The 24533-nt window shown below is 41.6% G+C and overlaps 1 protein-coding gene and 1 long non-coding RNA gene across 6 annotated transcripts; both read right to left on the bottom strand.

The window, feature by feature from the left end:
* Positions 1–2075: 2075 nt before the first annotated feature.
* LOC115178479 (uncharacterized) lies at positions 2076–9119 on the bottom strand. Its single transcript, XR_003872635.1, has 5 exons — positions 8870–9119; positions 7589–8413; positions 7299–7367; positions 7135–7197; positions 2076–2912 (listed from the first exon to the last, which is right to left on the bottom strand). It is a non-coding gene; the product is annotated as an uncharacterized LOC115178479 (long non-coding RNA).
* A 632-nt stretch (positions 9120–9751) lies between these two features.
* On the bottom strand, positions 9752–23488 carry LOC115178478 (nicotinate-nucleotide pyrophosphorylase [carboxylating]). 5 transcript variants are annotated; one of them, XM_029739686.1, is made up of 6 exons: positions 23315–23488; positions 17167–17471; positions 11402–11693; positions 10818–11128; positions 10418–10549; positions 9752–10174 (listed from the first exon to the last, which is right to left on the bottom strand). In XM_029739686.1, the coding sequence occupies exons 2-6, from the start codon at positions 17245–17247 to the stop codon at positions 9959–9961; spliced, it is 1032 nt and encodes a 343-aa protein (XP_029595546.1). In that variant the 5' UTR covers positions 17248–17471; positions 23315–23488; the 3' UTR covers positions 9752–9958. The 5 variants fall into 5 exon arrangements, with proteins under 5 accessions (XP_029595546.1, XP_029595547.1, XP_029595548.1 ...); XM_029739687.1 differs by lacking the exon at positions 17167–17471 and having other exon boundaries at positions 23315–23487; XM_029739688.1 differs by lacking the exon at positions 23315–23488 and having other exon boundaries at positions 17153–17236.
* Positions 23489–24533: the final 1045 nt, after the last annotated feature.

Here is a 24533-nt window from a genome sequence, read left to right on the forward strand (position 1 = left end):
TGTGTTGTGACAAGGTAGAGGTGGTATACAGAAGATAGCCCTATTTGGTAAAAGACCAAGTCCATATTATGTCAAGAACAGTCCATCATTACTTTAAGACATGAAGGTCAGTCAATACGGGGAAAAAAGTGAAGACATCAAAAATAATCTTTAGTCTCTCTGTATTTCATAATTTCTCTTCAATTCACAAGGGGCTGAATGTATCTCACAGGAGAAAGAATTTGAGCGAGCGAAACAGCTCCCCTCTTTCTCAATAAGTGTAGCCCATCTATCTGATGCTGTCTGGTCAGAAATAGTATAACATTGGCCCGTAGCATTGAATGCTAGGGACACAGCAAGCATTTGGTGTCCCTTGATAAAAATAAAATAAAAAAATAGCCAATCAGCGTTGAGCTAAACTCAGTGAGCTCAATGGTGATTGGTCCTGGCGCACCAAAAAAAGTGTTAAAGGAAGCCACAACTTGAATTGTTGCATCTCATTGTGTCGTTGTCCTCCGGTGACTAGATGGCTAAAATCCTCCCTTTACTAAATTAACCCTGGCTGGAGATAGGGATTTGGACTTAATTATCCATACTGGCCAATGATTATAACGGTGAGTCTGATCCAACCATAAATTCATACATTGTGCCCCTGGCCCAAGTGGATGGATGTTTAATCTGTGGCTAGATGTAGTGAGCTAATGTTAACTAGCTGGCCTGGCGCATAGTTGCCCATGAAAGGAAGTTAGGCAAGCGAGCAAGCGTTTAAGCCAGGTAGCCTAGGACAACAAAATGAAAAGCTTGTAGAGTATGACAATCAAGAGAGGAGGATGTCATTGTCGTTTCTCTACACGCACGCACGCACGCACGCACACACACACACACACACACCAGTACTATGGACAGCCACATATTGTTTTTGGTATCTTTTAGTTGTCACTGTATTAAACTAAGCAGAGGTGATTTGATGATGTTGAAATGGTTGTGGAATAGTGGAGGCAGCTCCAGTTTTCTTTGTGACTTGTAGTAACTCTCTGTGGTTCGGAAACATTAACTTGCTTGACAATGCTGTAGGTCATGTAACTGTTACATGCAAATGATTTGTGGACTTCACCGGAGAGATGTTGCTCTCCCATTTCTTGACAAAACAAAGGTGTGGTTGAATTTATTCTGCCACTGTGCCTTCTTGTCTCGGGCTCGGCCTTAGGCCTATACGTCACGGTGGCAAGGTATATGAACTAACAGGTTATAGATCAAACAACACAATTATCACAACACATAGGTTGTTGCACCCCATTTTGCCCTCAGAACAGCCTCAATTTGCCGGGCATTGACTCTAGAAGGTGTTGACTCCAATGCTTCCCAGAGCTGTGTCAAGTTTTCTGGATGTCATTTGGTTGGGGACCACTCTTAATACACATGATAAACTGTTGAGCCAGAAAAACCCAGCAGCGTTGCAGTTCCTGACACACTCAAACCGATGCGCCTGGCACTTACTACCATACCCCATTCATACACAATCCATGTCTCATTTGTCTCAAGGCTTAAAAATCCTTCTTTAAGGTGTCTCCTCCCCTTCAGCTACACAGATTGAAGTGGATTTAACAGGTGACATCAATAAGGGATCATAGTTTTTACCTGGATTCACCTGGTCAGTCTGTCATGGAAAGAGCAGGTGTTCCTAATGTTTTGTACGCTAAGTATATATTATTATAACACAGAAATTGCTGTCACTTTTTACATTAAAAAAAAATATTAGAGTGTGTCAATTTTGACGAGCCCACCTAACTAAAAAATGGCCAATCCACCCCTGTACACCTTTATGTAAAGTTTCACTTGAATGAATGTTTCAGCTAGCTCAAACCAGTTCTCTTAAACTATACCATGATGAGGACTTATTTCAATGCTTATTTGTTTCTTCTCAGGTTACAAAGTAAAAACAAACCAGTGCACCGATAGAGCCAAGGCTACTGTAATAAACCTGAACCATCCAAGATCGTGGGCCAAATACTGGACTGAGTAAAGTAGTGTGCAAGCTGCCACCACCATTAACTGAATCGCTATGGTCCGTCAATGGTCAAGACACAACCATGGTATGAACAAAAAATAGATAGACTTTATTATACAATCTTTTAAATTAATGCAATCTTTTAAATTAATGTAGAGTTCACTTTTTGGTTAGAAATAGAGTAACAGAGTACTTGGCAGATTTTCCAGATGAGCTCCAAACATAAATTAGGGGTGAGGGCTAGCACTCCTAAAAACATGTCCCTATCTAATCTCATTCCCTTGCTCCCCCTCTCTACCAATCTTCATCGCCGGTGGCCCTAAACAGCCACGAACGACATCCCTCCCACCATAAGAAATTAGTGGCTCAAATGGGTAACAAGACAACATTTTCAACAAAACACCAGTTCCTCCAGTGTTCACTTGTGCTCTCGGCCAATAAACCATAGATGAGTGGAAAAATAAACACAAAACAACATATTTCTACATTTCAATGTGACTGCCAAAGACCAAAGAAGAATCATACTATATACCATCGACACTTGACTTGAAGTCAGTGTGCATCCATCAAATACATTTTCTAAAGCCCTTTTTACATTAGGGAGTTGTCAAAGTGCTTTACAGATACCCAGCCTAAAACCCCAAAGAGCAAGCAATGTACAAGCACGCACAGTGGCTAGGAAAAACTCCCTAGAAGGCAGGGACCTAGGAAGAAACCTAGAGGGGAACCAGGCTCCGAGGGGTGGCCAGTCCTCTTCTGGCTGTACCGGGTGGAGTTGCAAAATGCAGCTGCGTTGTGCACCAATTTCCTGGCCTTAATGCAAAGATGTTTTGATGACAATCCATCCAGTTGACACCGTTTAGGCTTCATCATCTTCATCTTCTCTTTCTCTCCAGACGCAGAAATTTGGATTGCTTGATGAGATCTGTGAAGACACATACATTTACTATATAATGTAACATGTTAGCCCATTGGAGATAATATAAGACAAGTACCGGAAACAATAGAACACTATGAAATATCTGGGAAACCAGGCCTGGTAGTCATATTAGACTTTGAAAAGGCCTTTCATAAAGTACGACTGGAATTTATATATAAATACCTGGACTATTTAATTTTGGAGAATATCTTATACAATGGGTTAGAGTTATGCATTTTAACCCCAGGTGTAAAATAGGAAATAATGGCTACTTCTAAAGAAGTTTAATACTGCCAAGATGAGTAAAACAAGGCTGTCCACTATCGGCAAATCTATTTATTATGGCCATCTAAATGTTAGCTATTAAAATCTAACAATAATATCAATAATATCAAGGGGCTAGAAATCCAGGGTTTAAAAACAAAGATGCTGAACATTCCTGTTTTCTTTTAAATCCGGAATTTGGATCGCTACATGGCCTCAGAGGAACTAGATAATTTTTCTAACCTCTCTGGATCACAACATAATTATGATAAATGCACCATATTACATATTAGATCGCTAAGAAATACAACTTTACATTACTGTGTAGTTTACCAATAAAACGGTTGCTATTGCTATTTTTAAAATTGTACAGCTGCGCCATACAGGTTGCAAGTTGGGAATAGTTGGGAAGATATTTTCGATGTACCGATTCCATGGCACATTGTTTATGAACTGATACACAAAACAATGCCGGATTCAAAACTCTTTCTTGCAAAATTCTTGCAACCAATAGAATGTTAGAAATATGGAGGATACAAACATCCCAGCTCTGCAGATTTTGCTGCGAAGAGACAGAATCATTAGAGCACTTGTTTTGGTACTGTCCATATGTAGCTTGTTTTTGGTCACAGGTTCAGGAATGGCTGAAGAACTAGATATCAAAACTGGATAGTTGATGGGAGGGGTTGAGGGTAGCAGAAGGGTGGGACTAAAAACAAACAATACAAAAAAAGTCATGTAAAATATACTGTGTCAATAAAATGTGTATGCACTAAAGCAAAAATATAAACGCAACATGTAAAGTATTGGTCCTGTGTTTAATGAGCTAAAATAAAAGATCACAGAAATCTTCCGTACCTTCAAAAAGCTTATTTTGCTCACATTTTGTGCACAAATGTGCTTCCTCCCTGTTTGTGAGCATTCCCCTTTGCCAAGATAATCCATCCACCTGACAGGTGTGGCATATCAAGAAGCTGTTTAAACAGCATGATCATTACACAGGTGCACCTTGTGCTGGGGACAATAAAAGGCCACTCTAAAATGCGCAGTTTTGTCACACAACACAATGCCAGAGATGTCTCCAGTTGAGGGAGTGTGCAATTGGCATGCTGACTGCAGGAATGTCCACCAGAGCGGTTTCCGGATAATTTAATGTTCATCTCTCTAACATAAGCCGCCTCAAACGTTGTTTTAGAGAATTTGGCAGTACTTCTAACCAGCCTCACAAGTGCAGACCACGTGTATGGCGTCATGTGGGCGAGCGGTTTGCTGATGTCAATGTTGTGAACAGAGTGCCCCATGGCGGCAGTTGGGTTATGGTATGGGCAGGCATAAGCTAATTGCATTTTATCGATGGGAATCTGAATGCACAGAGATACTATGATGAGATCCTGAAGCCCATTGTCATACCATTCATTCGCCGCCATCACCTCATGTTTCAGCATGATAATGCATGACCCCATGTCGCAATGATCTGTACACAATTCCTCTAAGCTGCATACTAACCAGACATGTCACCCATTGAGCATGTTTGGGAGGCTCTGGAACGACATGTACGACGGAGTGTTCCAGTTCACGCCAATATCCAGCTACTTCGCATGGTCATTGAAGAGGCGTGGGACAACATTCCACATGCCACAATCAACGGTCTGATCAACTCCATGCAAAGGAAATGTGTTGCGCTGCATGAGGCAAATGGTGGTCACACCAGATACTGACTGGTTTTCTGATCCACGGCCCTACCTTTTCTTTAAGGTATCTGACCAACAGATGCATATCTGTATTCTCAGTCATGTGAAATCCATAGATTAGGGCCTAATGAATTTGTCAATTGACAGATTTTCTTATATGAACTGTAACTCTGTACAATCTTAGAAATTGTTGCATGTTGCGTTTATATCTTTGTTCAGTATAGTATGTAGAAGCTGGAAGCAGACGCCTAAGTATTGTTGTCCATTAGTTAACTCCAATTAGGGAGGGGTGGTACAGTTAAGGGAAAATAATAAAGGAAAATATTTTTTATTTTACATTTAAGATATACAGTACCAGTCAAAAGTTTGTACACACCTACTCATTGCAGGGTTTTTCTTTATTTTTTACATTGTAGAATAATAGTGAAGACATCACAATTATGAAATAACACATAGGGAATCATGTAGTAACCCAAAAAAGTGTTAAACAAATAAAAATATATTTTATAAAGTAGCCTTTGCCTTGATGACGGCTTTGCAAACTCTTGGCATTCTCTCAACCAGCTTCATGAGGTAGTCACTTGGAATGCATTTCAATTAAGGTGTGCCTTGTTAAAAGTTAAGTTGTGAAATTTCTTTCCTTTATTCATTTGAGTTGTGTTGTGACAAGGTAGGGGTGGTATACAGAAGATAGCCCTATTTGGTAAAAGACAAAGTCCATATTATGGCAAGAACAGCTCAAATAAGCAAAGAGAAATGACAGTGCATCATTAATTTAAGACATGAAGGTCAGTCAATCTGGAACATTTCAAGAACTTTGAAAGTTTCTTCAAGTGCAGTCGCAAAAACCATCATGCGCTATGATGAAACTGGCTCTCATGAGGACCGCCACAGGAAAGGAAGACCCAGAGTTACCTCTGCAATCTGAGGATAAGTTCCTAAGTCCAGCCTCAGAAATCGGCAATTAACTACACCTCAGATTGCACCTCACGGAGTTCAAGTAACAGACACATCTCAACATCAACTGTTCAGAGGAGTGTGCGAATCAGGCCTTCATGGTCGAATTGCTGCAAAGAAACCATTACTAAAAGGACACCAATAAGAAGAAGAGACTTACTTGGGCCAAGAAACACAAGCAATGGACATCTGTCATTTGTTCAGTCCAAATTTGAGATTTTTGGTTCCAACTGCCGTGTCTGTGAGACACAGAGTAGGTGAACGGATGATCTCCTCATGTGTGGTTCCCACTGTGAAGCATGGAGGAGGTGGTGTGATGGTGCTTTGCTGGTGACACTGTCTGTGATTTATTTAGAATTCAAGGCACACTTAACCAACATGGCTACCACAGCATTCTGCAGCAATATGCCATCTCATCTGGTTTGCGCTTAGTGGGACTATCATTTGTTTTTCAACAGGACAATGACCCAAAACACACCCTCAGGCTGTGTAAGGGCTATTTGACCAAGAAGGAGAGTGATGGAGTGCTGCATTAGATGACCTGGCCTCCACAATCACCGAACCTCAACCCAATTGAGCTGGTTTGGGATGAGTTGGACAACAGAGTGAACAAAAAGCAGCCGTCAAGTGCTCAGCATATGTGGGAACTCATTCAAGACTGTTGGAAAAGCATTCTTCATGAAGCTGGTTTAAAGAATGTGATGAGTATGCAAAGCTGTCATCATGGCAAAGGGTGGCTACTTTGAAGAATCTCAAATATAAAATATATTTTGATTTGTTTAACACTTTTTTAGTTACTACATGATTCCATGTGTTATTTCATAGTTTTGAAATCTTCAATATTATTCTACAATGTAGAAAATAGTAAAAGTAAAGAAAAATCCTGGAATGAGTAGGTGTTCAAATGTTTGACTGGTACTGTATATATTTACAAAAAATATATACTGAACAAAATATGGCTGTGCCCCTGCCCAGTCGTGAAATCCATAGATTATGGCCTAATGAATGTATTTCAATTGACTGTAACTCAGTTAAATCTTTGAAATTGTTGTGTTTATATTTTTGTTCAGTATATATGGGGGATTGGAAATGATGCAGACAACTACATTGATAGAAGCCACCATCTAGCTGATCTACCCCCTAAGAAAAGAAAAAAACATGTTAACCCATTAAAAGCGGAGGTAAGTGACATGAATTCCCTTTTTCTTAATTGAGGCTGTAACTGACATGGAAGGTATAGGTAAATCAGGAATACTGACATTTCTGACACATTCATAAAATAAAGTAATTTCATAGACAAAATGTGTCCATCATACCCAGTTCATTTCCTCATTGTGCTCCTCTTCCCGGCAGCTGGTCACTCCCATTTCTTGATCAATCTGTTTTAACAGAAAAAGCAGTTTCATGTCATGTCCATTCCACCCTGTGTGTGTGTGTGTGTGTGTGTGTGCGCACGTACACTTGTGGTGACTGCACATACCCAGTCCATCTCCTCTCCTCCACCACACAGGTGTAGATGTTGGAATTGAGCGATGAGATCGATAAGGTCCTGCATGAAAAAGATGGCAAAGACCAGCCTTTATACTAGCTGATTCACAAATATGTCTGTACTGTCTTTTTCATGTTGTATTGAATGTTAGGGTAACAACCAGGGACCATGCTATTTTGAATGACTAGTCTGGGTGATTTTAATATAGGCCCTAGTTGTTGAATGTGCTAGGGCCAGTTGATATGGTGACAAGGTATATCATGACCTAGTCTGTAACTTACCCTTTTCCTTTTCTCCATTGCCCCTGGGAAAGTGTTGTCTCTCTTTTCATAATCCTGGGGACATATATCCTGTCATTAACATTAAATGACTGATTATGACTGTCTGACATAAATGCACAAAATATGCTATCTTCTTTGTGTGAACATTAGTGAAAGTATACTTGACAGAAGATGACTTATCTGACAGTGGCATTCGAATGTGGCATTTCAGCCGATCATCAGTGGCATTTCGGCCAGTCATCGGTGGCTTTTCAGCCAGTCATCGGTGGCTTTTCAGCAGCTTGTTTGTGGCTTTTCAGCCGTTTGTTTGTGGCTTTTCAGCCGTTTGTTTGTGGCTTTTCAGCCGTTTGTTTGTGGCTTTTCAGCCGTGTTTGCGCCCTTACGGCCATCAGAAAGGTAGAAAGAGAAGCTCACAGAGAAATAGTAGAAAACAGAATAGTCAGAAATAATGAATAATACTTGTTTTTTACAACCACAAACACACACAAAATACTCATTTTATGTCTCTATTCACTCTTTATCGAGTCAATTCAGTGTTACATCAAATTTAAAGGCAATGTTCCCGCAATAGCGTAGACTGCATTCACGGTAAACACTGCAGATGTCGTCACAAAAAGGAAATTACCTTTACATTTCTAGCACTCAATTTGTAACAATTTCACGATACAGATTGAATAGAGCCTTTGGTATCAATCACATAATACTTCCTGTACTTTAGTTGTGAACCGTTCATTTTACATCTGCTAGCCGCCTCAGATTACCATAGCACGGTTTCCTCTAGGTCTAGTCAATCGGAGCTTCTTGGTGTTTCTGTAATGAAGCTGGCTGCAATAGAGGAGAAAAATATCTACTTTGTCATTTTCTTTCTCAGTTTAAGGATTAAATGCAGCTGTCCTTTATGTTCCTGCATGTCATGCCACTCCTGTGTTCCTGCATGTCATGCCACTCCTGGTGGTTAGGAAACAGAAAAGCACCGCCTTTTAAGGTAGACGGGGCCCAACATATCTTCCTGTTTGCAAATGTATCATCCTATTTAGCACCTCACCATAGTTAAAATACAAACCACTTTTGACGTTTATGGAGCCAAAATCTACATTGAGTTTCTAAAGTCAAAAACAGATTGAAGCAATGTTTAAATTGACTGATTTTCTTGCCATCATGAACTTCACATAAATGTAGTTATATATTCCAAAATGTATGGTTACTTCATAGTTTGTTACTTTAATAATTACAAATGTGAGAAAAAAAAAAACAAATTGCTAATAAAATCATCTAACTTACCAACAAGCAACGCGTTTTGAAAGAGCTCTGGTTATAATGCCAGATAGTTCAATTTAGGAAGAGATTGATTTCCTGAAACCCTCCTGTGTTTTATGCCCTAGCCACCCACGTCAAATCGGGGAAATGGTACCTATCAACCATAATCAAAACTGAAACTTGTTACATGGTGACCACACCGCGTTGCAAAATAAAATGTACACATACATATTATTCAATCGCTGCACCCATACTGCTCGCGCACGCCAACGAGCGTCTGCGTTGCCAAGCGCTACTACACGAAATCCAAACCGGCTGCGCGCGTGCGCCATCGTGCATAAATGTATTTTGTCTCCCCACACCAATCACGACACGCAGGTTAAAATATCAAAACAAACTCTGAACCAATTACATTAATTTGGGGACATGTCGAAAAGCATTAAACATTTATGCCAATTTAGCTAGCTAATTTGTCTTATTTAGCTAGCTTGCTGTTTAATGCTTTTCGACCTGTCCCCAAATGGTTCAGAGTTTGTTTTGATACTTCAACCTGCTTGTCGTGATCGCGTTTGGTGTAGGGGGACAAAGTCATTTTGCGCACGATGGAGCAGGCGAACGCGGTTTGAGCATGGCATTATTAGGTCTATATAATGGAAATTCAAAGATGGACATTTTATGCATGTTTAACTTAAGTGTTTTGAATACTGATAACTGGTTTATTCATTTAACAGGTGATGGAACTTTTAGTGGATGAAGTGCAGTGTGTTTAATCCATATGAAGGTATAGTGACTTAGTTACTAATTTGTAATCTTCTCTTCCAGTGGATCATAAAGATTTGGGATTCTAAAACATATCCCATATAATAGATAATGATCACTTTGGGACAAAAGAAACTGAGGGAACAGTCTTACTTCACAGTTTTAATAATGATTTCTAAATTAGTTGTACACATCATAGAAATTATACAGTCACCATCTCTGAAGGTCAGTTTTAAATCTCATGTAACATTCCTGGATTTTTTTTCTTCTTTTGATCATCTCCAGGATCAAAAGTGAGGAAATTGACCATTGCTTTTTATTTTCACTTTATTAACAAATCCTGAATTGGCACAGTTACTGTGATTGGAAAATTATTGGAAAGGCAACAGGTTTTTGAACCTTGAGGGAGAAGTCTACCACAGGGCAGCCCTGGGTTATGCAGCCCAGAGAGATGATGTCCACATGGGGGGAGAGATACTGGGGCAGGGAGTCTGGGGTCACCCCTCCACTGGCCTCGATTAGCACAGATGGGAACTCCTCCTTCAGAAGCTGGGCTGCCGCATGGAGTTCCTGAGAGAGGAAAGGACAGAGGAGGAATAGAGGCCAGAAGAGACCGTGTAGGAAAGAAGAGATTGAACGAAATGCACAGCACTAGCATACAGGAGGAAGAAGAATATTACTTAATTGATAGTCCAATGTACATGAATGTCCAACGGAAATATGTCTTCTGTTTTATCGCAAGCCCTCCAGTACGTCTCTACCTCTTCTACATTACTTCCCTGATGTCTTTGGGACGTCCTTCATCAGTCTCACCTGTGGCTTAAAGTTGTCCAGCATGACGATGTCGGCTCCTGCCGTGGCTGCCTCACTGCCCTCCTCCCGGCTGCCGCACTCCACCTCGATCTTACTGCTGAAGCCACACACCGAGCGGGCGTTCCTCACCGCCTGGAAGACCCACAGGTAGGTATTACATCAAATCAGTTCTCTATCAGAACGCTAAATTAATCTCTATTCAAAATGCACAGAGGGGAAAACTTCAGTTCTCATATTAGAAAAATGGCAGAGCTAATGGTACATCTTGGAATATGAAAGAGTTACATGTATTCTTGCACTCTGATTTTCATGCATTTGTGAAAGGATTTCAGAGGAATCGACAACCACATAGTATAGGTTGATGTCAAATGTACAGTTTGAGACATCCACCCCTGCCTACCTGTGTGATACTCCCTGATGCCCATATATGATTGTCTTTCAGCATCACCATCCCACTCAGGTCCTGTCTGTGCATGGACACGCCGCCCACCAGCATGGCATACTTCTCCACCAGCCGGAACCCAGGGGTGGTTTTACGCGTGCCAGCCACATGGCCATGCCAGCCTGCCTCCCTGGCGATGCTCTGTAGCTGGGAGCAGCGGGTGGCTATCCCCGAGGCCCGGGCCAGGCAGTTGAGGGCCGGTCTCTCCCCGAGGAGGACGCACCTTGCTGGGCCTCTGACCACAGCAGTCTGGGCCACTGCATCCGGACCTGGTGGAGGTGAGGTCAAAGTAGAATTTACCTAAAAATTACAAACATCATGTGAGTGAACTGTATTTAATGGTTAGATTGTAATCAGTTTGAATCTATTCCAATGGAATTTTGTGAATGCCAACTCAAAGCTTGTTTCCCCAATACCTTCTCCAAATGAATTTGGCAGTGTGATCAGAGTTGAGGTGTATTGTCATCACGTTTGTGAGCCATCTGTGTATTCTCTAAAACCTCCAGCATGTTTTTTGACCAGGCTCATAGTTGGTCTCTTACCCAGCTGTGCTCCCTCTGTGTGTGCCCATTCCACAGTGCAGCTGAGCTCAGTGAAGACAGCAGTGAAGAAAGGCCTGCCCGCCAGCACGCTGCACGGCGTTTTACACAACAACTTGGCCTCGACCTCATGTGACCCCACACACAGCCCTGCAGGGTCAAAGTTTGGTGTGTCCTCTGCCAGCCACTCCCGTGCCAGCCGGGTCAGCGTGTGGGGAGGGAGCGTGTGTGACATGTCATACTGAGGAGTCGTCATCTTGAGAGGTGAGGTAAAATGTGACGCCGGAAAGTTGTTCTGTTAAGAATGGAGAAAGGGGTTAGTTCCAGTGCTTTAAATCTGGCTATCCACTGATGATAGTTAACAGTTTGTAGTTTATTTGTACCCTACAAAATGTCCTGAGTTCTGGTATGAATGAATCCCTGCACGCAATGTGCTTTTTCGACCTGTTGCTTTGCAACAGTGTCCGTCTTCAGGTTAAAGATTCACCACAAAGAACGCCAGTGTCGAAGGGAAAAAAATTGGCCGTTGTGGGGGCCTCAATGGGGGCTGGTGTGTTAGAAATGCCAGAGCCGATTTCTGATCCCAGTCTGTGCGGTGATATAACTCGAGACCTGGTACAAGTTACGAGTGCAGATTGCAAAGAGCGCTCTGTAAGCCACACCCCAGAGGGCGGAGCTAGGCATGTTGTTCGTGCACTTGGACACATTTTAGTAAGGAGATATCACACGGCGATAGAATCTCATTTTACAATGGGTCTGCGGTTGTTCTGTGTAGTTATGCTAATATATCTGAGTCAAGTACATTGCAGTCAATTTTATCTATGACCTAATAAGTAAGATCTTAGGGATGGTCTCACTAACCCCTCTTTTTCTATTTCTCTGCATCTCCCAGGACAATGGCTGAGGGCACCCTGGCCTACACTTGGATGTGCCTGCCCCCCCCCTCTATCTGCCTGTTGCTGCATCCACTGCTTATTACTGATGCATCCACTGAATCAGTAATAAATTCAGTCAAAAAAGTCACGCAATTTTACATCTAAGATATTTGGTGCAGTATTTCTCAATGAAATGTGCATGAAAACTAGTCATTTCTCGTTGAATGACAAAGACTTATTGAATAATCCCTATTGTTGACCTATCACCGATAAAGGGGCGTAGACTTCGGTAAGGGTTTTTTCAGCTGTGCTCGGGCACAAAACCGAAGTTCAAAACAAACATCAAAATGGAATCATAATATATGCACAAACTCTTCCGAACTGTTTCGGCTGGGAAGTATGTGGACGCCTTAAGGCACATCTCTGATATAAAGAGATCTCAACCTTCAGGTAACTATTAGTCACACTTCCAGTTCACGTAGGTCTTTATTTTACTTGCTCTAAATCAGACTGTACAAAACATACAATGAATGCACAATGGCTGTCTTTTTTGTTGTGAAAAGTACAAAGTGTGTCTATGACAAGGGTCAATTACAATAATGTGAATTTAATATCAACCAGGTCTCTTGTGAACGAGCAAAATTTATTCAGAGGAATGGTGGTCACTAGATAATCCAAAGAATTCAGGTAAACAGCACCCCCCTTAGGCAGAACAGTTTCTATTGAGAAGTGTCTGGGACTTGTTTCGCCGTTTGCTACTCAAAGATATTTTACTTATTAAGTCATAGACAAAATGAACTGCAATACACATGGTCTGAAATATATTAGATGAACTACACAGAACCGCCGCAGACCCATTGTAAAATGAAAGGCCCATCTCAGTAATAGAATGTGTCCCAGTGCACAAGCAACATGCCTAGCTCTGCCCACTGGGGCGTGGCTTACGGAGCACTCTTTGCAATGGCAGTGCTTGATTAAGGATTAAACTGAACCGAGGTGCACCGCTCCATGGCCTGTGAGGTGAACGGGGAAAAGTGGTGAGGGAGGAGCGCTCTTCTCAAATCGAACTGTAATCTGCGCTGCTCCGGTCATGTTGTCAACAAGGCTGCATGGTCTATCGTTCAGAAATATACATTGCCTTTCCATAAAAGGCAGATAAAGCGTTTTTATCAAAGCAATCACTTTTGCAGGTGAAAACCCAGAATCCTACTCATTACAGGGCTGCCAACTTTTGAAGAAAGATTGGAGTGAGATTTGCCATTTGAATTTCATTGCCACCTGGCACAATCCCTAGGTACAGGACTGGGGGTCTTCCCAAGAAAATTGAACTGTTTTAAATCTAATTTCCTGCAATTCTACATATTTTCACATGGTTTAGGCCGAGGACCAGGTTATTTTTTTTTTTTTTTTTTTATTACATTTTTTTTTTTTTTTTTTACACAGGTCAAGTGTATTCAGGATGCTTTGGATATTAAATGAAAATTAACTCAAAATTCACCGACTTTGTTACTTTGAGATTCTTGGGGGATAAAATTTAAAGAATGCTAATAAAAAAAAGTACCTATTTTTGGGGTGGTTTGACACTTTATTCAGACAGTAATTAAATGAGATCGGGAGACAGGCAACCGCTAGGATCAGTGCACCAAGGCTCTGCACAGGAAATTGTAATATTAATGGTTGATGGCAGTGGTTAACCAAATCATAGATAGCATTCTATGGACAATGAGACTGCATTCAAGGTAGGGCCACAAACATTTAGTATTTTGTAATTAAAGTGAACTCGCTCTTTAAAAATAGGGCTGGAAGAAAATCCTGCTTTCTCTCCAGAAGGGTTGGCCACCCCTGATCCATGTTTCCCAAGTGTTGGTTGTTTGAAAATGTTCTTGTTATAACAATCATTTCTCAAAATCACCCAATCTCCACTAAAAATCTAATGAATATCAATATTCAGGTGGTTTATGCCAACTATGATGTGTTTAGGAGAAGTGAGTCCCCTTGTCATCTCTGCCTAGCATGTGCACAATACTAAAATCTCAAATAATATTTGATTCCTGGAGCATTTAATATCAAATGCTTATTTGTTTGACTTATTCAAAACTGTCCATGAATGGCAGCAATAATGTATAGCCTAATATAATTAATTGTCAAAGACAAGTAGGCATATCATATTTCAAATATGTGATTAACTGGGTAGAAGTGGAATAATAAAATAACTGGGGAATAACAGCAGTGTTCTTTCTGAAAAGCACAGTAATTACTCTATATTGTAGCCCATTGCTAAGAATGAGAATTCTTCTACTGATCAGACTAAATAAAGTAAAAAGATCAAATCTCCTGACACCCTAACAAAATTATTGTTATATTCATTGTCATCCCTGTAGAATCAAATTTACAGTTTTAGTAAAAAAATTAGGCCCTCCGAAGTTCTGAAAAACAAAATGAGGTATAATATTCCAGAAACTATGAGGATTTTTTATGTACCTTTTAATCCAGTTGACCTTTGATATCTGATTGAAGAGAGTGAAGTCTAAGACATTTAGACCGCCATCACAAACCCTGTTGGAGAAGCTGGCGAGCTATATGGGCGCGTTCCTCTGCACAGGCGTTGCTTACGCATGCCATATCTTACAACGGCTGGATAAGTATTTTAAGTATCAGCTAACCACATGTATTTTTTCAACTAACCAAACATGTTATAGCAATTTGTCAGTTGATGACGTTGTACGTGTAACCGATGTGAAATGGCTAGCTAGTTAGCGGGGTGCGCGCTAATAGCGTTTCAATCAGTGACGTCACTCGCTCTGAGACCTTGCTATGCAAGGGCCGTGGCTTTTGTGGAGCGATGGGTGACGATGTTTCGAGGGTGGCTGTTGTCTATGTGTACAGAGGGTCCCTGGTTCGAGCCCAGGTTGGTTCGAGCCCAGGTAGGGGCGAAGAGAGGGACGGAAGTAACTGTTACTTACGAACCCATTGGTTGGTGCATGTAACGTCTGGGAACCAGACCTAGGTATTGCCACGTTTAAGACAACTGGGGAAAAACGAGCCCCGACTGTGAAAAATCTTTTGAACTGTAATTCCAACTCCTAATTCCAAGTCGGAAACACGGACATCTTTCTAGAGCTTCGACTTTACAACCCGAAGATAACAGAACGCCATCATTGGTCGAAATGTTCTAATCACGCATGCTTTTCTAATCAAGCGTCTTCCGAAATCCTCACCTGCCTCCTCGGAGCCGATTGAACTGTCACCGGGTATTCGTTGGTACTCTTGATGATGTGGATATCTCTGCACTCAATGTGCTTTTTCGACGCGTTGTGTTTTTTAACAGTATCCTTCTTCAAGTGAGGATTTCCCACCACAAACGAAGAAAGCTTGCCTGCAAGTTGTGGTTCGGCCTTGCAATATTTGCAAAACATAACATTTCCTTCTAAATGCAACCACGGGAAAGCTTTCTCCCACTGTGCGTTGTATTTGTATTGTTTCCCACCGGCAGTGGTTGGCGAAGCAGGGGCAACGCCAGTGTTAAGGCTACTGCTGGCCGAATCTTCATCTTGTGTTGCTGGTGGCTCAGCAAAATCAATATCGACAAGATCACTGACAGAGTCGGACCCGGCCTCCTCTGGATCCTGTTGACATTGTCGCCTAAAATTGAATTGGATGCTCTTCATTCTCCTTTACAGTAGCGAGTCAAAACGGGCGCACTCAATTTACTCGTCTCAAAGGCTCGCGGTTCCAGACTCTAACTAGGTTATGATTGGCGCGTTCAGCTAAACGAGCTTGAACTCGGCTACGATTGGCTCGTTGATCTGCGCGTTGAATACGGCAAGTCCTGCTTACTTCCTTGTTCAAGGCCCGTACTGTTTATTAATGGACTTCAAGCTTATATCACAGATAGAACAATGAGAGAGATATCTTACCGGATGTATCAATATGAAGCATCCGCTTTGCGTTTCCACTCACTACCAGATGGATTTTTACCGACATTATACAAACGTTCTCATCGATGAAACATTTGATCTCAATATAGTTCGGTTCACGAAACAAAAAAAATCAGTTACGAACAGAGTGGACTAAATTTTGTAGACTTTACCCTTTGCCAAAGTAAAACATTTTTTTGCGTTGTTTAGGAGTGCAAAGGCGAATTGAGTTATTGCACACGCGCACTTCAGAGTAGGCGTTCCCTAACGGAAATATGCAAATATGTGCTAGAAGGCGCCAATAGGAACTCACTAACTCGTGCTTGGCTCTGCACACGTATTTTCTTTTCTGCCCACAATGACTCAATTGTTCCCATTTGAAACGATAGGCTGTGGTCTATCTTAGTTTAGTTATAAAACAATCTTTGCTTGTCAAATTCATGAAAACGTTGTCCTAGAATTAAGATATGTACAATTATTCCTATATTATATTTTCTTCTACCTGATTGCGTTTTTTTGTCATATTTGAAAACCTTCATAAAAGGCATTGGTTAAAGGTAAATGAATATTATTTAACATTTCTGAAATGACCCCATTTTCAAGAATTTGATTATATAAGCCGGAAGCCCATTCAAAAGCAGTACAGGACTTGAACCAGAAGGTAAGCGGGACATGCATGATATAAAACAGCAGGTATAAACCGCAACTCGTACATGTGCTCATATGACTTTTGCAGTTCGCACACATTTTGTTGAATATGCGTAACATTTTATATGCGTTGAATTGAGTAAAATGGTGGCACTGTAGAGCCCTGCAAATGTCAAAATATGAAATGTTAAGCATTTACATAATGGATAACCAGTGGCAATAAGAACATGGAAAAGTCTAATGGTGCATTCAAGTGGTAGTGGAAACTATGAAACTCCGAAATGTCCTACTTGCTAACTGTTTGAAGGCGGCACCTGTATAACTACACCTGTCTGAAGGATGCACTGTGGTCCTCCCACAACCTGCTGGTAGCGAAACGAGTAGAGACCACCCCCCAGGCAGTGGCCATGGTAACCACGGAAGCCCTGGGGTGGTAAAGAAGAAAGGGGGCCTCCACCCCAGGCGAAGGGTCCCCCACAACACCCAAGGTCCCGGCGGCCACGGCCTGACAGCGCTGCGGCGCCTAGGGCGATGCGCCGAGGGGAGGGGTCTCCTCTGGGCCCCGAAGGACAGGACGGTGATTGATTCGGAAGAGCAGGAGGAAGGGGAGCTTGATAAGGACTCACCCCGTTCCTGTACAAAGGACCGAAGACAGCTTTTTAACAAAGTTACTTTTTTTTAACATGTTTTCATGTCTTAAATGTTTTATTTTTGTTAAATCATTTGTTCACATTTTAAATGGCTTTTACAGATTGGATGTTTTACAAGAAAAATTATTTTTATTCATGGTTGTTTTTATTGGTTTTAACAACATGTACTTTTTAACAAACTTAAATGTAATATTCTGTGTTTTATGCTTTTATGCTGTTTTTATGCGTATAAAATGTTGTACAAAAATATGAGCTGTTTTTAAAGGAAATGCAATAAAAAAAATTAAACCTGTGTAACTACAACCAGTTAGCAAGTCGGAAATGTCAGTTTCTAAGTTCCGACTACTACGTGTATGTTTAAGGTTAGGATACTTTTAGCTCTCAAACTGTAGGCAGCATTCTGCCTTTTCCCCACAGTTCTCAGCCATTAGCTTCGCCCATGTCTGCCTCGTGAACTGCAATCCTGACGCTGTGATTTAACGTTTAGAAACGTCAATAATCATAGCTTGCGATACGTATTTCAAAACATATGACCCTGATCTTTCATCAGCGAGAAAGAATCATTCAAATAAAAAAGATACTTACTGGTGCAGTTTTGCATAGATCAATATAGCTATGGGTGCCTCCATCCAACGAAACTACACTTCCCAAGTTACTCTTACACACAGGTGTTTGCAGTGGTGTAAAGTACTTAAGTAAAAATACTTTAAAATACTACTTAAGTTGTTTTTTTCTGTACTTTACCATTTATATTTTTGACAACTTTTACTTTACTACATTCCTAAAGAAAATAAATGTACTTTTTACTCCGTTTTCATTTTGAATGCTTAGCAGGACAGGAAAATGGTCCAATTTACGCACTTATACAGAGAACATCCCTGGCCATCCCGACTGTCTCTGATCTGACAGACTCACTAAACACAAATGCTTTGTTTGTAAATGATATCTGTAAATGAAGCCATGGTTTACAGGCAACATCCACACTGAGCTAAAGGGTAGAGCTGCCACTTTCAAGGAGCAGGACTCTAACCCGGAAGCTTATACAAATCCCGGTATGTACTCCGACGAACCATCAAACAGGCAAAGATTCAATACAGGACTAAGATCGAATCGTACTACACCAGTTCCGACACTTGTCGGATGTGGCAGGGCTTGCAAACTGTTACAGACTACAAAGGGAAGCACAGCCAAGAGCTGCCCAGTGACACGAGCCTACCAGATGAGCTAAATTACTTTGTGTACTCCGAGCATGCGCTGACCAACTGGCAAATGTCTTCACTGACATTTTCAACCTCTCCCTGTCTGAGTCTAATACCAACATGTTTCAAGCAGACCACCATAGTCCCTGTGGCCAAGAACACTAAGGTAACCACCGACCCGTAGCACTCACGTCTGTAGCCATGAAGTGCTTTGAAAGACTGGTCATGGCTCACATAAACACCATTATCCCAGACCCACTCCAATTTGCATCACTATTGCACTCCACACTACCCTTTCCCACCTGGACAAAAGGAACACCTATGTTAGAATGCTATTCATTGACTACAGCTCAGCGTTCAACACCATAGTCCCCTCAAAGCTCATCACTAAGCTAAGGACCCTGGGACTAAACACCTCCCTCTGCAACTGGATCCTGGACTTCCTGACGGGCCGCCCCCAGGTGGTAAGGGTAGGTAACAACATATCCATCACGCTGATTCTCAACACGGGGGCCCCTCAGGGGTGTGTGCTCAGTCCCATCCTGTACTCCCTGTTCACTCATGACTGCATGGACAGCACGACACCAACACCATCATTAAGTTTGCAGATGACACAACAGTGGTAGACCTGATCACCGACAACGACGAGACAGCCTATAGGGAGGAGATCAGAGACCTGGCCGTGTGGTGCCAGGACAACAACCTCTCCCTCAATGTGATCAAGACAGAGGAGATGATTGTGGACTACAGGAAAAGGACGACCGAGCATGCCCCCATTCTCATCGACGGGGCAGTAATGGAGCAGGTTGAGAGCTTCCTTGGTGTCCACATCACCAACAAACTAACATAGTCCAAGCACACCAAGACAGTCATGAAGAGGGCACGACAAAACCTATTCCCCCTCAGGAGACTGAAAAGATTTTGCATGGGTCTTCAGATTCTCAAAAAGGTTCTACAGCTGCACCATCGGGAGCATCCTGACTCATTGCATCACTGCCTGGTATGGCAACTGCTCGGTCTCTGTCCACAAGGCACTACAGAGGGTAGTGCATACGGTCCAGTACATCACTGGGGCAAAGCTCCCTGCCATCCAGGACCTCTATACCAGGCGGTGACAGAGGAAGGCCCTAAAAATTATCAAAGACTCCAGCCACCCTAGTCATAGACTTCTCTCTGCTACCGCATGGCAAGTGTTATGAGCGCCAAGTCTAGGTCAAGAGGCTTCTAAACAGCTTCTACCCCCAAGCCATAAGACTCCTGAACATCTAATCAAATGGCTACCCAGAATATTTGCATTGCCCACCCCCCCACTCTCTGTTATTATCTATGCGTAGTCACTTTAATAACTCTATCTACATATTACCTCAACTAACCGGTGCCCCCGCACATTGATTCTGTACCGGTACCCCCCTGTATATAGTATCGCTATTGTTATTTTACTGCTGCTCTTTAATTATTTGTTACCTTTTATTTCTTATTCTTTTTAGATATATATACTGCTCAAAAAAATAAAGGGTACACTAAAATAATACATCCTAGATCTGAATGAATGAAATAATCTTATTAAATACTTTTTTCTTTACATAGTTGAATGTGCTGACAACAAAATCACAAAAACATAATCAATGGAAATCCAATTTATCAACCCATCGAGGTCTGGATTTGGAGTCACACTCAAAATTAAAGTGGAAATCCACACTACAGGCTGATCCAACTTTGATGTAATGTCCTTAAAACAAGTCAAAATGAGGCTCAGTAGTGTGTGTGGTCTCCGTGTGCCTGTATGACCTCCCTATAACGCCTGGGCATGCTCCTGATGAGGTGGCACATGGTCTCCTGAGGGATCTCCTCCCAGACCTGGACTAAAGCATCCGCCAACTCCTAGACAGTCTGTGGTGCAACGTGGCGTTGGTGGATGGAGCGAGACATGATGTCCCAGATGTGCTCAATTGGATTCAGGTCTGGGGAATGGGCGGGCCAGTCCATAGCATCAATGCCTTCCTCTTGCAGGAACTGCTGACACACTCCAGCCACATGAGGTCTAGCATTGTCTTGCATTAGGAGGAACCCAGGGCCAACCGCACCAGCATATGGTCTCACAAGGGGTCTGAGGATCTCATCTCGGTAGCGAATGGCAGTCAGGCTACCTCTGGCGAGCACATGGAGGGCTGTGTGGCCCCCCAAAGAAATGCCACCCCACACCATGACTGACCCACCGCCAAACCGGTCATGCTGGAGGATGTTGCAGGCAGCAGAACGTTCTCCACGGCGTCTCCAGACTGTCACATCTGTCACATGTGCTCAGTGTGAACCTGCTTTCATCTGTGAAGAGCACAGGGCGCCAGTGGCGAATTTGCCAATCTTGGTGTTCTCTGGCAAATGCCAAATGTCCTGCATGGTGTTGGGCTGTAAGCACAACCCCCACCTGTGGACGTCGGGCCCTCATACCACCCTCATGGAGTCTGTTTCTGACCGTTTGAGCAGACACATGCACATTTGTGGCCTGCTGGAGGTCATTTTGCAGGGCTCTGGCAGTGCTCCTCCTGCTCCTCCTTGCACAAAGGTGGAGGTAGCGATCCTGCTGCTGGGTTGTTGCCCTCCTACGGCCTCCTCCATGTCTCCTGATGTACTGGCCTGTCTCCTGGTAGCGCCTCCATGCTCTGGACACTACGCTGACAGACACAGCAAACCTTCTTGCCACAGCTCGCATTGATGTGCCATCCTGGATGAGCTGCACTACCTGAGCCACTTGTGTGGGTTGTAGACTCCGTCTCATGCTACCACTAGAGTGAAAGCACCGCCAGCATTCAAAAGTGACCAAAACATCAGCCAGGAAGCATAGGAACTGAGAAGTGGTCTATGGTTACCACCTGCAGAACCACTGCTTTATTGGGGGTGTCTTGCTAATTGCCTATAATTTCCACCTGTTGTCTATTCCATTTGCACAACAACATGTGAAATTTATTGTCAATCAGTGTTGCTTCCTAAGTGGACACTTTGATTTCACAGAAGTGTGATTGACTTGGAGTTACATTGTGTTGTTTAAGTGTTCCCTTTATTTTTTTGAGCAGTATATAATTATATATTAAACTGCATTGTTGGTTAAGGCTTGTAAGTAAGCATTTCACTGTAAGGTCTACTACACCTGTTGTATTCGGCACTTGTGACAAATAACATTTGATATCTGAGTGTTGAAGTGTGCCCCTGGCTATCCGTTAATAAATAAAAAAAAAAAGAAAATTGTGCTGTTTGCTTAATATAAGGAATTTGCAATGATTTATACTTTTACTTTTGATACTTAAGTATATTTAAAAACCAAATACTTTTACTCAAATAGTATTTTACTGGCTGACTTTCACTTTTCCTTAAGTAATTTTCTATTAAGGTATCTTTCCTTTAACACAAGTACAAGAATTGAGTACTTTTTCCACCACTGGGTGTTCGGAGCATGCTAGAGAGATAAATTAGGTGGTCGCCTCGTCTTCAGTCTGTTTTACGTAAACAAGCGTTGTAACACTGAGATATGGCCATGTGGAAACACTAACCCTATCAAGGTGTGTATCAATTTAACCTTTCATTTTTTGAAAATTATTTCTCACTGATATGAAAGATAATGTCCTTATGCTTCCAAAACCTTCCTGAAAGCGATGCATGTTAAGGTTCAGACCGAGCGTCTTGCACCTGTTGCATCAAAAAACTGTTTGCATTCTCAAATGGCACCTATGATGTGCTAATCAACTGAAGACTCTTTTAGAGACTTGCAAAAATGCATTTTTGATACAAAAAGAGTCTGTTGTACAGTAGTAATTTTGTGTGCAGAGAAATCATTTGGTCCACAGAAATGGTTGTGTATAACAGCAGTTCTCAAACCTTTTGGAATTACTGTATCTCCAATCACATTTTTCTCTGATCCAAAATACCCCCTCATGTGCAAGTTCTTACGCATCTCAGGACCTACCGCAACAAATGTTATAGTAATGTTTACAATTTTTGTGTACTTAAACACTATTCAACAATACACTAAATCAAATATCCAAATGAAATTATTAATATGGATATACAATAGGCTACAGAATAATTTTTATTTACCACCAAATTAACTAACAAAGGTCACAATGTACCTCTTTTCTTTGATTTATCGATTGTTTAGGACATTCAAAGCCGACAACACCACCAGAAAAGTGGAATTTGCTCCTTTGCTCATGTTGTAATGTTTACAGGCTAAGCAAAGAATGTGAAAATCAGTCACATTGAGTTACAGCTTTGAAAAAAGTATTAGTCTTCTTGTTTTTTCATGTTTTTTGTTTTTTTAACCAGACAATCTGAGCAACATAAAAGTTCTGAGAGACATTTCAAGTTTGGGATGTCAAAGTCAAACTAAAATAATTATAATACAAAAAGTAATGTTAATTTACTGATATATACATTTTTAAAATAATTCTGTTAGAATACTTTTCATTCAGACAAAGATCTTCACTGACATGTCAATTTAATTTCAGAGTCCCCCTTATTGGCCCCAAAGCCTTAAAAGTTGCAATCTTACTTCTGGAACTATAAGTCATTCTAAAGCACAGCAGATGTCACTTCCTTAAATGCAAAGTGGTGGTTTGGTTTCGGACATACTCACCTGAGTGTAGTGCAATATGGGGTTTTCTGACAAGAAGTGAAAGGGATGTGGGGCTGCCTTAAACCTACAACTTATAACACTGCACAATGTAAACAGAGATCGTTTAATATGTCAGGCAACTCTTGCGCAGCACTGTGCAGACGGGATGCTCTCGAACACATCCCGTAGCTTCACTAGAGATGGAAGAGCAAGCGAAACATCTCACTCGCTCCTTTTTTTCCTGTTTCATATGCTGTATAGTCAATTAATAACTAACTGGAGCAGACCAGACCATCTTGGCACTCCCCCGCCATTGTAAAAAAAAAAATGTCTTGGAAGCTATATAAATTAATTTATTCATGTCTACATTTGTTTTGCCACGTTTATTCTATTACAGACACCTTATGCATACTTTAAAATTATATTATCTGAGCTACATGCATGTAATTTTGTCCTTGAACCATTTAATTCAAATACTGTCGAATTCAATTCATTCCTATGGAGGACTGCTTCTTCTGAGGAGTGCCAATATGGCTGACCGATGCTTTCAAAGCCTCTCATTGTCCAATACATAGCAATAGCAATATACAGACCTAACTGCTAATGCCACGTTCAAAACAACTGAACTCAGAAATCTCAGACTTCCAACTTCAGTGTGTTCAAGACAACTGGGAACTTGCGAGAAAAAAAATAGCTCTGTGGGAAAAATAATTTTGAACAGTCATTCAACTCGGAATTCTAACTCGAGAACTCTGGCCTCTTTCTAGAGCTCCGACTTTCTGACCTGAAGAACACTGACGTCATGATTTCACCTGTATTTTTCGGAGTTCCCAGTTGTCTTGAACGCACCATAATACATTGGCCTTCCACAGTATGAGTCATATAATACCCATAAAACCTTGCGGTCAAACACGGAAATGGTTACAATCGTTTTTCCACCATTCATTTATAAATAAAGGTTACATAACCTTGCCCATACTAATGATCTGCTGTCCAGAGGGTAACAGCAAACAATGTTTTCCCACAGTAAACACACTCGACTCGAGAGGGTGAATCAGTCCATCTCTGAAACCTCAAAAAAACAGACTAAAATAATCCAGCTAGCTAGAGTAGCTACAAATCAAGTAGTACTTGAAGTAGGCTACCCACCCCTCACCCACAGACACAAACAAACATTATCAAGAACTCCTAGCCATAGCTTCCTCAAGTTTGCTACCAAGCTAGACTGTTGGTTTATAAA

The sequence above is a fragment of the Salmo trutta genome, chromosome 38 (assembly GCF_901001165.1).
Source record: "Salmo trutta chromosome 38, fSalTru1.1, whole genome shotgun sequence".
In the NCBI taxonomy this organism is placed as follows: domain Eukaryota; kingdom Metazoa; phylum Chordata; class Actinopteri; order Salmoniformes; family Salmonidae; genus Salmo; species Salmo trutta.